General features: G+C 43.6%; 1 protein-coding gene across 1 annotated transcript in view; it reads left to right on the plus strand.

Annotated features, from left to right (window-relative positions):
* Positions 1-5,503: 5,503 nt before the first annotated feature.
* The window catches only part of galnt14 (UDP-N-acetyl-alpha-D-galactosamine:polypeptide N-acetylgalactosaminyltransferase 14 (GalNAc-T14)), a gene marked incomplete at both ends in the record, with an annotated part of 177,534 nt that continues 164,552 nt past the window's right edge, over positions 5,504-18,485 (plus strand). The window contains one exon of the mRNA XM_080744560.1: positions 5,504-5,662. Coding sequence (XP_080600686.1) covers positions 5,504-5,662 — 159 coding nt within the window. The remainder of the gene's footprint in view (positions 5,663-18,485) is intronic.

Below are 18,485 nucleotides of genomic sequence, written 5' to 3' on the forward strand. Positions count from 1 at the left end.
TGACAGGAAATTAGGTCTACTAGCCAGGATAAAAAAATCTACCATGATCTGCTCACTGTAAATACCCACAGTGGCCAAATCAAGTTGGGCTCCCATCGACTTTCTATACAGGAGGAAAATACCCAGAAAAAAAATCTGCTTTAAGTAGGATGTGAGGGGTCTAACTAGGGGTTTGACATGATGCTGAATCCATTGCAAGCATTTGTTTTGCACAAAAAACATTCCTTGGGCTAACAGTGGCCCCAGAAAATGATGGTTTAGTGATGAAATGTGATGAGTCATCACTTTTCCACAGCTTTGTGGGCGTTTTATGGGGCCAATGAATGTTTTTGTGCAAAACAAATGCTTGCAATGGATTCAGCATCATGACAAACCCCTAGTTAGACCCCTCACATCCTACTTAACCTCGCATCACCAGGCTTTCCGCTGGGGGAAAGCCTGGTCTTCGTTTACTAAACGGGCCGTTTGATCCGGTCGGGAGCGGAAGATCTCCTACGTTTTTCTGTAGTCCAAAACGGACTACACTTTGGCCGGAAACAACGACTGGAAACAGTTTCAACCCAGTTAGCGCATGCGCAAGTAGTTAGCGCATGCGCAAGTACGGGTTAAAACCTGGTTAAAACTGTTTCCGGTCGTTGTTTCCGGCCAAAGTGTAGTCCGTTTTGGACTACAGAAAAACGTAGGAGATCTTCCGCTCCCGACCGGATCAAAAGCCCGAAATTGGAAGCCAGCCCAGGCTACATCCTACTTAAAGCAGATATTTTTTATGGGTATTTTCCTCCTGTATAGAAAGTCGATGGGGATGGGAGCCCAACTTGGGACACTGTGGGTATTTGCAGTGAGCAGATCATGGTAGATTTTTTATCCTGGCTAGTAGACCTATTTTCCTGTCAGAATCAGTTGAAAAACTAAATAATAAAATGTTGTCCAACCTCAGCCTTATTTTTACTGGACTAATTTAACACATAACTCCCCCCTGGGTGATGCAAGTGATAAAAGTACAGAGACTCAGACAACATCTGACTGATCATCATCAGCACAAGTGAAAGTGGCTCCATGCACTGTAGAACATCGCTTGAAACTTGTCAACAACCAGGGATCATCAATATGTCAGAATTTTTTTTTGTTTGTTTTAAACACCATTATAATATATTATTTTGATCATAACACCGAATTACTGAATGTCAGGTATTCAGGTTTTCTACAGAATAATGACACTATGATTTTTTTTATGACACTAGGGCCCATTATGAGTCCACTAGTACTAGTGGTTCTCAAACATTTTATTTGCATGGACTCTGAGAGGTTCCTCAGAGTTACAGACCTGTTATAGTCATTCAGGGCTATCTCTTTATGTCTTTCTGGTAATATTACTGTATTGTCCACTCATTTTGTATGTCTGTGGCAAAAATTGAATTTTGACAAAAATGTCCACACAAGCCAAAATGTCGATGAACCCTGCAACTAACATGTCTGAAAACGGTTGCTGCTATACCGGTAGGTGGTAAATTGAAATTCTCACTGTGTGCATTTAGGGCAGCAACAAAGGATTTTCACTCCTGCCTGTTTTGGGCCAGCGTCTTTATAGAACCCCAGGTGTGATGGCAGTATGGACATTTTCTTACTGCTGTGAAAAAGCAACACTAATAACATACTCCCTGTGTGTTACTCCCTGTGTGCGCGTGCGTGCGTGCGTGCGATTGTAGCTGTGTGCATACGGGTTGGCATACGAGCATGTGTGCGTATGTACTTGTGAACCTTTCTCATGAAAGATGCTTGATTTTCCTTTGAAAAATAAAACATGCCATTAGTGCTGAAGTTCAGAGCAAGTGAATTTATGAAGGAGGAAGAAAGCTGTGTTCAAGGGGTGAAAAAAACCTTGCAAACCCAGTTTCTGGTGCTTTTAGGAGAAATGTTTTTAATGCAGCACCGGCAAAAGTGATTGCAAATTGCCATCTTGCGTATATGTGAGCAAGTGTTGATTTAGCTCAAAGCCATGTAACTGCCGTATAAGAATGCTGCTGAGCTGAGGTTGAAATCATTTCTACCTCTCGCTCCTCAGCTCTTATTTAGTTTCCCAGCATTTCCCTCTCTTGTAGACGACAAATCACAACAATATATATGTCTGCTTTCTGGGCGCCGTGACTCTCCCTCGCTATTGCTTAAAACATAAGCGTCAGCTCAAATAGAGAAGGTTGCTGGTACAGATTGTGTGGAATCTAGCAACTGTCTCCAGAAACTGCAGCATTGTGTCTGGCATGAATCTACAGGTCACTGCTTCCAATTTAAGGAGATGTGATTATATAATGCTAAAATTCTTCCTGCATGAACTTGTTTTGTGATGATTTCCAGTCGTGAATTGGGCCAGCCTAACAGGGAGTTACAGTACATCACATGACAGTGAATTCAATGCCAGCATGGATGAGTGGCTTTTAGTGTTGAAGAAAAACCTCTTGTTTCACAGGCTTACCCAGATGCCAAAGGTGAAACATCATAACCAAGCAATTGTGCTTAGAGTTTTGCAGACAACGTCATCATTGTTGATGCACTAGCTTCAGGTTTTCACCATTGTGTGCACTGTTCCAGTTTTTGTGTGTACTGTTAACAATTGTATTGTTACCTCGGTGGGAGCTGCAAAGTCATTTCCCTCTCCTCTTGTTCATGTGAAAACCTCCTGATAGAGGGAGGAGAAGGGAAGAGGCACAATAACTGCATTTCACATGACGGAAAAATGAATTATTCCTGTGCTGTGGAAGGGAGAGCGTGTGTGGGTACCCGTGTGCGTGTACGTGTGTGTGCGTGTGTGTGCGTGTGTGTGTGTGTGTGTGTGTGTGTGTGTGTGTGTGTGTGTGTGTGTGTGTGTGTGTGTGTGTGTGTGTGTGTGTGTGGTGGCACTGTGGAGTGATTGGGCGTTGTGATACACGAGGCGGGCACAGTGATTGGAGCATCGATATTGTTTCCTCGAGAGATGAGAGAGAGAGAATGAGAATGAGAAAGAGAGAGAGAGAGAGAAGGTAAAGAGAGATGATAAGAGGGAAACAGCGAATGAGAAGGACAGAAACAAAGAGAGAAATGAATTCAGCTCTAGAGAGCGAGCAGAGAAGGAGCAAATGAGAGAGAAGAGGAGCAAGAGGGGATATGAGAGAAGTTCTTGAGAAAGTTGTTCTGCTGACAAACATGATTTATGAATAATAAGAGAACAGAAGAAGCCATGCATGATGGAGAGGAGAGGAGTAAACGCACATGCACATAATTGGACATACACACAGTTTCAGTCAGATGGACAGAGAGACAGAGCATCTGTATCAAGTGGACCAGCAGAATGTTTCCTCTCTAGACTATACACCACAGACAGGAACATGCACGCGCGCGCAGCCGCGCACACGCACGCACGCATGCATGCACATACACACACACATACACACACACACACACACACACACACACATTAATAGAAGCACACACAAACCATCCCACTTCAAAAGCTCTACACTGCCTGAAATATCCTCTGTGTTAATTGACCCTTAAGGGGGTTAAAACCTCATACGGTTAAATTAAGATACACAACTTTTGAAATGGTTTCTGTGTCTGTGTCTGTGTGTGTGCGTGCGTGCGCGTGCCTACAGTACGTGTGTGCGTGCGTGCAGGTGTGCGCGAGTGTGTGAGTTTGTGCATTTGTGTGGGTTAGGGAATGGGAATGTTTTCCAATGAATATGAAGTAGTGGTGCTAGGTAAGACTAATCCTTGATGGAATGGAAATTCAGCATTAGCATGTCAATACACAGTTTAACAATAGTCTAGGAACCCATAACACTGTGTGCTGGAGACACTGGACAGCTACAGTTCATATTCACACAGGCCTAATAGTTGAAGAGGACACATGCTCATAAAAACAAACCATTTTGTAGCATAACCTTCAAATGGAAAAATGGTCTGCATTTCTATAATCCCTTTATCCAAAGTGCTTTAAAATGTGTTACATTCACACATCGACAGCAGAGACGACCATGCCAACTTCCGGAGCATTTAGGGTTCAGTGTCTTGCTCAAGGACAACCTGGACAAGTTTTTTCTTTTCCAGCTTTTATGGAGAATGGGTAGCCATACAGTATTCTCCTGCAATATAGATTCCCTTCTAAGACTGTGCCAAATTGAAGAAACCTCACTTCACCTTCGCCAGTGGCTACATACAGTCGGTGAAGTGAGGTTACTATAGCCTCTCAGATGTTTTCCAGACAGTCATCTAGAGCAGTGGTTCTCAACCTGTGGGTTATTTTTTGGGGTCCCCAGATGATTAACTTAATGTGAAACATTGTTTTCTCACTCAACAGTAAACAAACCAACATAAAGTTTAAGTGTACGAGGGTATTTCCACTTTTCTAAAGTGACAATTTAAGGACTTTTTAATACCTCTAAAATGACAAATTAAACATTGGCCAAATTGTCCAATTTGTGATCGTTGTGAGCATGTAGATCTGCTATTTTCACAATGTAATGCCTCAACTCTTAGTGCTCGTCAGGGTGGGGGTGGTGGTGGTGGTGGGGGGGGGGGGGGGGGGGTCCCTAGTTAAAATATGTTTATTTTGGGGGTCGTGGCCTGAAAAGGTTGATCTAGAGTTGGATGAAGAACTTAGCAGCAGTGCCTCCCTGAAAAGCAGGTGCGGGTGGAGGAACATAGGGGAATCACACACAGGTGATGATACAGTAGGCCTGGCCGGCCCTATATTCATAATGGTTTTCGTATATTTGCGTTTGACAGGAAGTAGCCTAATTATAATTTAACTTTTAGGGATTACAATAATTGTCATCTATTAGTATTGATAGCCTACAGTATGTCCTCACCGGGGCATACTCTAAAAGTGTAAAAATATATAGGTCTATTACTATTTGTCATTTCAGTATGTCTTTAAAGAACACAGTAGCCTACAACATCCATCTCCTCTGGAATTCTATTCTATTCATTCTAAACGGTGTGTCTCCTGACAGTTCAGTGCCGTGGGGATTCTTAGTGCGTCGCCAGGTGGCGCTGCATCCATTCCCGTTGGTACACTCAAAACATACAACAAACAGGTAGCGGCTGCCCCGCTCTCTCCTCACCACCACCAGTTCTACCACTGATGTAGATCTCGGTGGCTGGCTGGCTGACTGACCGACAGTCAGTGGAGTAGGACTGCTGCTGCGCTCCTTCCAAACACACACACGCGCGCGCGCTCATACACGCACACACAAGTAGGAGAAGGAGAGAAAGGACAGAGAACAAGAGCTCTCTCTCTCTCTCTCTCTCTCTCTCTCTCTCTCTCTCTCTCTCTCTCTCCCTCTCCCTCTCTCTCATACTAAGCAGAAGGATAAAGCTCGTAGTTAGCGTCAGCTGCGCTGGACCGGCCGAAACACTTTTCCTCACCGCACAATTTTTTGTTTCTCGTTCTTCTTTTACGCGGTGACTAACGTTCATCTGTAGGGGCAATGCAGCGCCGGCGGCGGTTGTTTCTCCTCGTGACAAAATAATGAAGCGGCTCTGTCGGAAGCTGGCGGTGGCCGCCGTGGTGCTGGTATGGCTGGGTGCGCTGGTTTATCTGCTGGTGCTGAGCCGGAGGAAGCTGCCCGAGCTGCTGTTTGTCGCCGGCGGCGGAGCGAGAGGAGGAGAGACCGCCGCGCACCACCAGGTGAAAGTCATAATGATTTCTCTCACACGCACCTCCTTCTCTCCTCTCTACTGTTCAAAGCTGCTTCACTTGGAATGCTGATGATGCTGTACAATTGAATATAGAGGCTCGTCAGGCTACTTTTGTTTTGTTGAGGCAAATTCAAATGACACTAATTTGACTTTATGACATAAAACAATATTCCGATAAAATAGGAGTTCCAGCAGTGAGAAGAGTTTGGCTTTGCTTTATGGCAAAAGTAATGAAAAGCTCACTTGTGTTTAATCTGTTTGCTATTTTGGTATAAAGGAATACAAGAACGCTCGCCCCAAATCACTCTCATCCCGGGTCATATCCGGTGACCTCAGAACAGTCGCTGCCACCAGGTATATTCCTAAATGTGATATGTGACCTCAGTATGCCAAAACCAAACTTATTCCTAAACATAACCTCAGTAGTATAACTATGGGGGTCCTCCCTATGTTCCCCAGGTCCTATGTTCCCCCGGTTGGTTCTATGTTCCCCACTCTCCCTCCCCACAAAAAGGTTCTATGTTCCCCGACCCCGCTCAACCAGATGTCCAGGTGGCCACTCGTCCAGATGCCCTGTCATCAGGTGTCCCTAGTGACCCCTGTCCCACTAGTATTCGTAATGTGTTTTTAGTTGCTATTAATAATTAGTAATGAATGTTCCCTGCATTTTTGGATGAGTGGAGAACATGGAACCTTTTTTAAGTTGAGCGGGGAACATAGAACCTTTTTTGTGATGGTAAATGGGAACATAGAACCTGGGGAACATAGAACCCGGGGATAGGTATGCTTAGCTTAACCATAAACGTATTCCTAAACTTAACCTCAAGAATGACAGTGACAAGAATCACTGGAGGCAAGCGGTCTGCGTCTGCCAAAAAAATGGGGGAAAGTTTGGAGCGAGTGTTCTGGACTTCCGGTTACTGTTAAGTAAAAAAATCACACCCGTGTGAACTGAGCAGTGGTTTACCCCCCCCCCCTTCCCCCCTGTGTGTGCGTGTGTGTGTGTGTGTGCCTGGTCTGGCCTGGCCTGAACAACAGCGCCCCTCCCTTAACATGTGTGGTCATAAAAGGTACTGCAGGCCTGCAGGCTACATACAGACACACACACACGGACGGACGGACGCATACACACACGGCCACGTATAGGAGACGGTGTAACCACCGCTCAAAAAGAGAGAAAAACTGACGGACTCAAAGAGATACATTTTCATGCCCTGTTGGACTTGTCATTTGTGGACTTGCTGGGTTGGCAGTAGAACAGTTGAGCTCAATCAGCTGTGGCCTGTTAGGGCCCAAACTTTTTAACTCAAGACCCAAAAGAGAAATGAGATATTTGCCCAGGACCCAAACAATAGTGAAAATAGCAGATCTACAAGCTCACAAGGCATCACTGCGTTGGGATCTGCTATTTTCATTACATCTTAGTTGTTGTTTATTCATGATTATATATATTTTTTTTCATGAAATACTTTGAAACATATTGGAATAGTTTTTAATTAATGAAAACTTTTTTTGATAAACCTTTTAAAATCTTTTGAAATAACATATATATATATATATTTTAAATGTAGCAATGAAAAAAGGGAATATTTACTCGCAAACGATACAAATTGGTCCGCGACCCAAGCATGGGTCCCAACCCACTGTTTGGGAAATAGTGTGTTAGAGAATTTGCTTTCACTTGATGTGCGGTCGTGCGCGAGTTTGTGTGTGCGTGCTTCCAAGAAAGGTAGGGGAGCGTTTTGCTGTTACTACGTGTCATCTTTTCGACACCCAACTCTAACCCTTACCCTAAACCTAACCTCCATGGGGTGAGTCGCTAACCCTCCCGACGCTCCTTTGTCTAAATGACAGTCGTTCGAAAGAGCGAAATTTCCCTGAAAGTTAGATCACGAATATTATAGCGTACAGCATTCGCCTCTCTTGCATATTGCTTGTATGCAATTGTTATGGGCTACACCGCTACAGGACAGGTGTGAAGACTGAAGAGTTATCATGTCATAGTTGGCTATTCAAGTGTTTTCTTTTGTTTAACATCTGTGTTATTGTCGACCTACTGTGCAGTGTGCATACTGTGTTGACAGCATGATGATGGCAGCTTTTAAACATGCAATAGAAGCATATAAATGCCAAATGCCTAAAACTTGCTGCAGGCTGTCCAAATGAATCCTGCACACACCCTGTTAAAGTGGTGTTCATCTGTGGGCAGTTATGGACAGTAATCCTGCACACACCCTGTTAAAGTGGTGTTCATCTGTGGGCAGGTATTGACAGATCCTTCAGGCTTACTGAAGGATTTAAGTGATTTCTGATATTCTTTTATGTAAACATTTTCCTCTGACACAAATCGCAAAGTTGAGTAAGATTATATCACACACTTTTTTCAAAATGTGTCTTTTCTTTTTATAGACTAATGACCACAATTATATGACATTGTTATAAATGAAAAGATTTGGGCGTACACACATTTACTGTGAGTATGTGAATAATGAGGGCCAGGGTCTGAGATGGCACCAATACTAAAGTAAACTATTGGTACAGCTCTACTTAGCATTATCACATCACAGAGATGGTTGCACAATAATGTTACACATTCATAATGTAACATGTTTTCCATTTACATTAATAGCAGAAAATACAAATTTCTGTTGCATTTATGGACCATGATCTTTTTTACTGACTGCACAATTGTGCACTCTCTGTGAATGCAAATCTTACAGAGAACATTCCAACTGTTTCTATATTTGTATGCATAGGCTACTATGAAACATTGTACACCTGTACATTTTGCTCATAGCATCTCTATTGATCTGTAATTGTATGCATGAACATACACATAAAGGTTCTGTTCAGTTCTGAAGTCGTACATTCAGTGTAGTTTACACAAAGCAAATGATACTGTTTCTGTAGTGATGATGTGTCACACAGCATGTTGCCTGATTCTCCTATTTCTGTGGTGGGAATCACAGTTATAATTCCATGTTACCGCTATGGCCCTACTATGGCTCCTTGCACTGTTGCCTGCTTGTAAATGTTGATTTATGAACTGAAATGTATTTCTGCGCCTGCATTCCTTCTAACTCACCGCAGATAGAGAGCAAGTAAATTCTCCCATTCTATCTATGCATGTTTCAATGTGCGAGGGCTGCAGTGGCTCAGGAGGTACTAGAGAGCAGCCGTCCCTATCCCACCCCGGGTTCCTTTGGGCTTATTGTATTGAATTGTCCTTGAGCAAGACATTGAATTGAATGAGCATGTTGGTGCTTTCTCTTGCAGTGGTTGCCTCCGCGGTCGTTGTGTGAATGTAACACACGCTGTAAAGCGCTATAGAAATGCAGACCATTTCATCAGTTGAAGGTTATGCTACAAAACGGTTTGCTTTTTAGGAGCATGTGTCCTCTTCAGCTTGGCCCACATGAACTGTAGTTGTCCAAGAACAGTTTTTCCAGCATACAGGAACAGGATATGTTTGTGGGTTCCTAGACTATTGTTAAACTGTGTATTGACATGCTAATGCCGAATTACCATTCCATCAAGGATTAGTCTGTGCTCCTGTTTACCTAGAACCACTACTTCATGTACAATGGAAAACATCCCCATGCACAAACAAGTACACACACGACGCGCACATACACGCACACACACACACGCGCACACACACGCACTCCAAAAGAGTATGAATATGAAAAACCATAACACCATCTGCGTGTGCAAACAAGGTCCCTCATTCTCATGCATGTGTGTGAGTGTTAATTCAATCTTTGAGTCAAATGAACACCAACACAGTGGATATTCCAGCTTTTTAAGTAGGTTGGTGTTGCGTGTGTGTGTGTGTGTGTGTGTGTGTGTGTGTGTGTGTGTGTGTGTGTGTGTGTGTGTGTGTGTGTGTGTGTGTGTGTGTGTGTGTGTGTGTGTGTGTGTGTGTGTGTGTGTGTGCATGCGTGAATGCGTCTCTGGCTTCAGAAGAAGAGAGGAAACATTCTGTTGGTCCACTTAATACATAGTCTGTTTCTCTGTCTGACTGAATATGTCCAAAATATGTGCATACCGGTATGTGTTTATTCCTCTCCATCATGGCTTCTTCTGTTCTCAACATATCATTCATAAATCATGTTTGTCTGCAGAACAACTTTCTCAATAGAACGTCTCTCATATCCCCTCTTGCTCCTCTTCTCTCTCATTTGCTCCTTCTCTGCTCGCTCTCTAGAGCTGAATTTGTTTCTCTCTTTGTTTCTGTCCTTCTCATTCGCTCTTTCTCTCTTATCATCTCTCTTTACCCTCTTGTTCTCTCTCTCTCTCTCTCTCTCTCTCGTCTCTCGAGGAAACAAGATCGATGCTCCAATCACTGTTCCCCCGCCTTGTGTATCACAACGCCCAATCACTTCACAGTGCCACCACACACACACACACACACACACACACACACACACACACACACACACACACACACACACACACACACACACACACACACGGGTACCCACACACGCTCTCCCTTCCACAGCACAGGAATAATTCATTTTTCCGTCATGTGAAATGCAGTTATTGTGCCTCTTCCCTTCTCCTCCCTCTATCAGGAGGTTTTCACATGAACAAGAGGAGAGGGAAATGACTTCTCAGCTCCCACCGAGGGAACAATACAATTGTTAGCATACAAAAACTGGAACAGTGCACACAATGGTGAAAACCTGAAGCTAGTGCATCAACAATAATAATGTTGTCTGCAAAACTCTAAGCACAATTGCTTGGTATTTACTTGAATATGAATTGCACTAGTCTACACGCACAAGTCCTGCTATCATGTAGTACAATAATGTCAAACTATTCCTTTTTCTACACATGGAAAAAACTCTCCAAAGCCTCTCAGTCTCCATACCTTAATGACCTATTGGTGTAACTCATCCACACTTGCAATTGAGCTATTTAGGAACTTCTTTTAAACCGTTTAGAAAAACTGTAATGATATTTATTTTGAGCCATAAAACGTAATGTACCAAAGGGCTGTCACACACACACGCGCACGCACGCACACACACACACACACACACACACACACACACACACACACACACACACACACACACACACACACACACACACACACACACAGGAGGGACCTAATATCGGGTAAAATACTGATAAAATACTGGTAAAATACCGAAATATTGAAACAAATGGCTACTGAAGAAGTGGTAAACCAGGGAAACCCGTCGGTAACACCCGCTGGCGCGAAGGGTCATAATCCGGTCCTGTGGATGGAAAACACTGACGGGTCCCTAAAGCGCTTATCAAAAGGTGCACAGCACACCGGTCCTTGTGAGGTGCCAGCCAACGGAATAAACACTAAAGAATAAAAGTGTATTGCCGTACACTCGTAGCTGACGATGCACTTTATTGGAACACAGAGAAGAGCAACGTTTCAGACTGGTCCCTAAAGCACCACACCTTTCACCCCTCTTTACAAACACACATGCACGCATGCACGCACGCACGCACGCACGCACGCACGCACACCACTGCCAATAACAACTTCTACTGGTCAAAGTGCCTGGTAAATCATAAATCATCATAGGACGGCCATAGCTGAGTGGGTAGAGAGGCCATCTGAGAAATCCTTTGCACACTGTCAAAGTGTCCATGAGCAAGATATACTTAACGGCTCCCCATGCACTGTATTAATAGTGCCCACTGTGCTCCTAATAGTTAGGACAAATGTCACGTTACTATAAATGTGCAAATACACTGACAATGTGCATGCACTTCCCACTGTGTTTGGATTCTTTAACCCTACTGTCCATGTTCTGGAGCAAAACAATTTTGTCGAAAGAGATTTGATGTCAAAAAGAAGGGGACCAAGTATAGACTCCCGAGAGACTCCAGTCAACAAAGTATATAAATGTTAGTGGTTAACTTTGTAGACAAATCTACATTTTGATTCATTCAATGTTTGTATTTGTTCAATTGAATTTGTAGTGCACAAATGACAAAATAACAGTGATGAAATTATACAAAATCACAAAAAAACAAGTAGAAATCTAGTGGATTTTTATATGTTAGTTTTTTATATGCAGGAGAGATTTTAGGATTATATAATCACAAAGTATCATTAAATACTCATGGAAGCAGTTACCTGTAGATTGATGTTAGGCACGTGATCCACAGCAGTTGCTAGACAAATTCCTTTACCAGCAGTGTTCACTATTTGAGCTGACGCTTATGTTTTAAGCACTAGCGAGGTTGAGAGTCATGGCGCCTAGACAGCCGACGTGTACTAAAATATATATTGTTGTGATTTGTCGTCTACAAGAGAGGGAAATCCTGGGAAACTAAATAAGAGCTTTTAACATTTCTACAGAGAGGTAGAAATTATTTCAACCTCAGCAGCATTTGCTTTTACACGACAGTTAAATGGCTTTGAGCTAAATCAACACTTGCTCACATACAGTATTCTGTACACAAGATGGCAATTATTTGCAATCACTTCACCGTTGCTGGATTAAAAAAGAAATTCTCCCAAAAGCACCAGAAACTGGGTTTGCCTAAGAAAAATATATTTATATTATTTTACTCAGTGTTTCCTCCCTTGTAAAAGATCAACATTAACCACTGATGTTTTTCAAAAAGATAATCGACCATCTTTAAGCTACCTGCAACAGAACACTGCCATTATGTAGCCTACCTGTGTACTACACACACACACATATGCCTGCATGCGCCCGCGTGCGCGCGCGCGCGCACACACACACACACACACACACACGCACACGCACGCACACACACACACACACACACACACACACACACACACACACACACACACACACACACAGACACACACACACACACACACACACACACACACACACACACACACGCATACACATGCGTGCGCACATGGCCCACGCACAGTATTATGATTTATTGATCCTGCTCTAATAAGGCTTGATGATGTCGTTGCTCCAGGCAGAATAATCACCTACCTATACAATCTTCAATCTCACTACCTGTGTGTGTGCGTGTGTGTGCGTGTGTGCGAGTGTGCGTGTGTGTGTGTGTGTGTGTGTGTGTGTGTGTGTGTGTGTGTGTGTGTGTGTGTGTGTGTGTGTGTGTGTGTGTGTGTGTGGTGTGCCTGCAATCCCTGCATACATAATACATTATGTCCTCATATCAGTAGCATCATGTTCACAACGCTTCGCATCCACAATGCATTGTGAGCTTTCAGATTGTATGAGGCTATTTTCAGCACGTGACATGTTATACAATGGAGCATAAATTATTAATTATTAAATCATTAAACTGGTCTTGTTGTAGATCTTTGGTCTGAACTACATAAGCTTTTGAGACCTGTTGGGTTAGTGGGGTCAAAAACAAAAACTTTTGAGACCTGTTGGGTTAGTGGGGTGAAAAACAAAAACAACCGACTGCAATGATCCATTTCATAACATTCACAGATGCTGTTTGACGCTGGGGTGTTTATCACACAAACCCCATAGCCTCATTTTATGAATTCAAGTTCTCAATTCTCAGCTGTGAATTCTACTCCACCACATGCAGCAGTTTGGAGGTCGAGTTTCTGCAACGTTTGTTGACATGTTGAGTTTCCTTCCACTGGGGAGGCCATTCAGGGCACAGAGGCACTTTCACTTGTGCTGAGCGGTCAGCTCCAGCCATATCAGCCTTAGGGCTGATAACTGCTATTGCCCTCTCTGTGCTTTTATCACTCCCCTCATCTTGGATCCTTTAGGATTTTAAGGATTCCGGGTTCCTCTTAAAAGGATCCCTGGCAAATAAGCAAAACTATGCCTTAATACATTATAATTGCCCCCTATAACAAAAAGTAAAATGTAATACTCCTTAAATATTTTAATTATTTAATAAATAGTGTCATTTGTCCATGTGTGGAGAGAGATGGAATGTCATTAGCATGTCCTAATACATAAATAAAAACATAATACTTTCTAATCTAAGGTTAATATCAGAATAAAATAATAACATTTTCTATTTGCACATACATTCCATATAGTAAATTTACCTCCAATGATTCCGGATGGGGACCCGAATGCATGGCCCTGGATGGGGACCCAAATGCATGGCACTGGATGGGGAAACCGTCAGGGTACATTTACTTTTTTTTATTGCGACCATAGGTCGCATTTACTACCAAAACCTCCACAGGCTGTCTGTCTGTCTGTCTGTCTGTCAGTGAGTGAGTGAGTCCGTCACACTTTTGCCCTGCTCATATCTCCACAACCGTTGCCCCCATCCATGCCACATTTTGCACACACACTCCTTGACTGCCAAACTACAACCTCCAAGGACCCCCGGAGCCCCAGGGACCCCCAGGTCCCTGGGGGACCCCAGATGTAAAAAATGACCAAATGTGCTCACACGTCACACGTCACACTTTTTCCCTGCTTATATCTCCGCACCCTTTGACCCGATCCATGCCAGATTTTACACACACACTCCTTGCCTGCCAAACTACAACCTCCAAGGACCCCCGGAGCCCCAGGGACCCCCAGGTCCCTGGGGGACCCCCAGATGTAAAAAATGACCAAATGTGCAAAAATGAGCAAATGACCACCCCAACGGGGCTGCTCACGGGGAATTCCCGGGGACCACCGACTCCTGGTGCTCCAGAACGGATGCAAAAGTGGTGGCGCCCCCAGTGGAGGACCCCCTGCCACTGCAGCGCACATAAAATGCCGTAACTCGGGCTAGGAGCGTCCGGGAGAGCCGGGGCCGGTACCTATTCGTCCGCCAAGGCAACGCGGAGACCCCACCCCTCATTTCTCACATGCCCTATTCTAGCGCCACCTTCAGGCCGATTTTTAAAACACATTTTTGGACACTGCTCCTACAGTTTTTGCCCTAAAATCACGAATATCACTACACAGCATGTCTACACTCATGTCATCAACATGGATCAGGAAGATTTTGGAAAAACACATTTTTGCCCTATTTGTGGAGATAAGCCACCTACGGTCGCTTATCTCCCGATTAGGGAGTCTTACTGGTTTTAATGTATTTTTTGTCTTGGGAATGCGATAAAAAACAAAACAAATATTATTGAACTCAAGTCTCCATTGCATGAGTAATCAATAGAAAAAAAGTCATTTGAAGTCTGTAATTCTGAGATGGTACAAAAGGACCCTTACGGTTCCATTTGTACCATCTCAGAGTTAGAGTGGTCTTTGGAAAAAAAGTTTGATAACCACTGATATTGTAATTCCGTACCAGCTCTGAGAGTGTGATAAACCTGTTTCGGAAAAACGGTACCAAATATGATGGAACCGTTTCCGGTTTCTCAGTGTTGGATCCGGTTCCTTTGGTTCCTCCGGTTCTGGATCCCAACCCTACCCTCATGCAGGGCAAACATACAGTTATGTGTTAACTGTATAATGCTGTATACATTCCGGACAAACGCCTGCGGTTGCCTTAGCATTATGTTTAACACATATGGTGCCAACCCCGAGTTTCCCGAGTTTGTATTGGTACTACCGCTGTGCCAACCCCGAGTTTCCCGAGTTTGGGCCGTTTTTGAAAAAAAAAAAAAAAAAAACATTTTTTTTTCATTTTTTTTTTTCGACCTCCAGAAATGTATTAGGCATGATCGCGATCGCGAAATTGCATGTTTAACCCCCATACCAACTCATTCTTTCAAACATGGCAGCCATGTTTGTTTACATCTGAAGAAAACATAATGGCTGATAAATCATGAATGCCTGAACGGATTTCCAAGCGGATTTTTTTGTTTGAAAGCTGTGAACAGCATCTACACACGTGGTGCATCATCTAGGCATGGGCGTGCACTTTTTACACAATTGCACAATTACATGGAAGTCTATGGTAACCATGGCAACGCGAGACATTGAAGAGAAAAAATCATTGCAACATAAGTGTTAAAAGCTCAGGTATAGTCTGTGTAGGGCTTTTGCTATTCAGGTTGTGTTGTTGTACCCTGCTGTCTAGACGGTGTATAAATGGCATACTTTTTTTTTGGTAAATGGACTGTCAGTCTGTCAGAGGAAGCTTCGCCATTCTCCGTCACGCTACAAAAAATGAATACCTCTCCCACCATGCTGCGTGTGACATGCGCTGGCGTGTGCATTTCAGTGTGTGTGCGTCTGTGTGTGTGTGCGTGCGTGCGTGTGGCAGTTTAGAAAATTGTAATTCTCACCTTGATCTGTGTTGGATTGAGCCATCAATCGAGTTTATAGAGAGCGGGAGGTAAAACGAGGATAAAGAGAGTGGAGGAGAGAGATAAGAGAGAGGGATGGGGGGAGAGAGAGACAACAAGACAGGGGGAGACGGAGATAAGAAGAGAGTGGGGGGGGGGGGGTGCACAGTAAACGAGAGAGAGAGAGAGAGAGAGAGAGAGAGAGAGAGAGAGAGAGAGTTAACAAGACAAAAAGTCAGATGAGAAAGCGAGAGCAAAAGGGGACAGGGGAGAGAGGACAGGGAGACATAATGCCACTAAAAGAGAGAATGGACACAGAAGAGAAGGTAAAGGTGCAAGCAGAATGTCTGATTAAATAAGAACGAGTAAGACAGACATAGAAAACTGCAGGACAGAGAAGCCATTCCTACTCCCCCTAGCACCTCTCCACCCTGGCCCAAAACACATGCACGTACACACACTACCTTTTTACAACAGCCGAGACGACAAACAGGGAGCAAATCAAACCGTTTAACAGAGACAGGGAACAAGCTGTTTTGGCTGTCTGAAGCCATTTGTAGTGAAAGTGTCATCCCTGGAGACTAGGCTTTTCTCTGAGAGCCTGGCTGTCCCCCTCCCTGCACAGACACGCCTCACCGGCCCCCCCGCTGTCCCCCCCCACACCACCCACCTGTCATTCTCACTAGCTTTTTAGAAAGACTGAAAAATGTTGTCTGTGTGTTTGTAGGTGGTACTCTGTATGTATACTGTAGGTTGGACAGGCAGTACAGTGAAATGTTCCTGTGTAAGTGAAAGGTCAACATGTTCAATAATCTATAGCCAGTGTGTGTCCCCATGCATCCCTACGATTCACTTCACTGGGATTGTGCTGCTCCTTCAACCATTAAGACCAGAGGCTGATCCTACTAAATGTCTTCTCAATCCCAACAGTTTTTCTGAGAAACCTATCGTCGTTGTCGGATATAAAATCAAAACCTTCCTTTTTTGTTATTTTAAATACAATACCAGTAAGACTCCCAAAATCGGGAGATAAGCGACCGCTAGTTCGCATGTAGAAATCAGGCTGATGGTGGCGCTAAATGGGACAGATCCATGTTGATGACATGACTGTAGACATACTGTGTACCGCTTTGTGTGATTTTAAGGCAAAATCTGTAGGAGCAGTGTCCAAAAATGTGTTTAAGAAAATCGTCCTCATGGTGGTGCTAGAAGAGGGCCATTTAAGAAATGATGGGTGGAAGTAGTGGAAGGAGTGTGTGTGCAAAGTTTGGCATGGATCGGGGCAACAGTGGCAGAGATATGAGAAGGGCAAAAGTATGACATGGCATGAAAATAACTGATCTACCAGCACACAACACCTCCATCGCGAGGCGTTGATGTAGGCAGTAGGATGTATCACCCATTCTTGCTTTCCGCATCAATTCCTCGATTCAAATTGCAGGAGTTCACTGACACTTTATTGTACTCTCACCTCCCAACTGTGTGACTACCCACTATCCTAATGGGTTGTCTGTCTTAATCTCAGCAACTTCAAAGACTTGGGGAGAGCCACCTTGTCTCACCTATTAGTATGCACTTAACTGTCTACACAGCTTAGAGGCGTGTGCTTGTAGATCTGCTATTTTCACTCGTTTTGTGCGATAGTCTTGCATGATGAAGCAGGGCTTTGCTTTACGAAATGACGTATTAACGTCCACACCGAGAAGGATAACTACAGCATAGTGACTAATGATGTGAGCATCCACACTGGAAGAACGATGAAGTTATGTAAACATGTTGATTGTGAGTGATGTGTTCCAAGAGGAAGTAGAGATGTGAGCGGAACATGTGAGAAAATATGAAGGAAGAAGACAGATATTAAAAGTGACAGAGCGAGAGAGAGACATTAAACATTTGCATCATATGCAGATGTGTATGTCATTTTGAAACATTAGTATCATATCGTCTTTGTCGGGTGGAAACCTTGTATGTCCAAGACCATTCGTACCATTTGTACATGTATTTATCATTTTAAAAATGAACTAAACTAGTGAAAACAGCAGATCTACAAGCACACAACGCCTCGATCGGCTGTTTTCACTACTTTTGTGCGACAGCCTTGCATGATGAAGCAGGGCTTTACTTGGTGGAAAAACGTACAAACTTGAAACTTGGAGATACAAGGTTTCTGCCCGACAGTGACGATATGCAGATGTGTATGTCCTTTTGAAACATTAGCATCATATGCAGATGTGTATGTCATTTTGAAACATTAACATCATATGCAGATGAGGAAAAATGCATTAAATGTCCCCACTCGGCAGTTATCGATTGGATTTAACATTAATTTGATTTACCGTTCGGGCAAGTGGGCATGACCTTTGGGCAAGTAGAGCTTAACCTGTACTTGGCCAACGGAAAGTGCCTCTGAGACCTTAGTGTCAACCCCTGACATCTCTAATACTGTATGTGACAGTAAAGGTCTTTGGTCCGTGCGGAAAAAACGTACAATAAATGAACACATGATGACTTCATGTACAGTACACTGGGTCCGAATTTGTCCAGATCTGGACAATATTGTCATTTATTTTTCTTCACGCGGTAAATCGACCCTGTGTCAGTGTATTAAGTAGAGCTGTGTTTAGAGCATCGC

Source organism: Nannobrachium achirus (assembly GCF_963921795.1).
Source record: "Nannobrachium achirus genome assembly, chromosome: 16".
NCBI classification, from domain to species: domain Eukaryota; kingdom Metazoa; phylum Chordata; class Actinopteri; order Myctophiformes; family Myctophidae; genus Nannobrachium; species Nannobrachium achirus.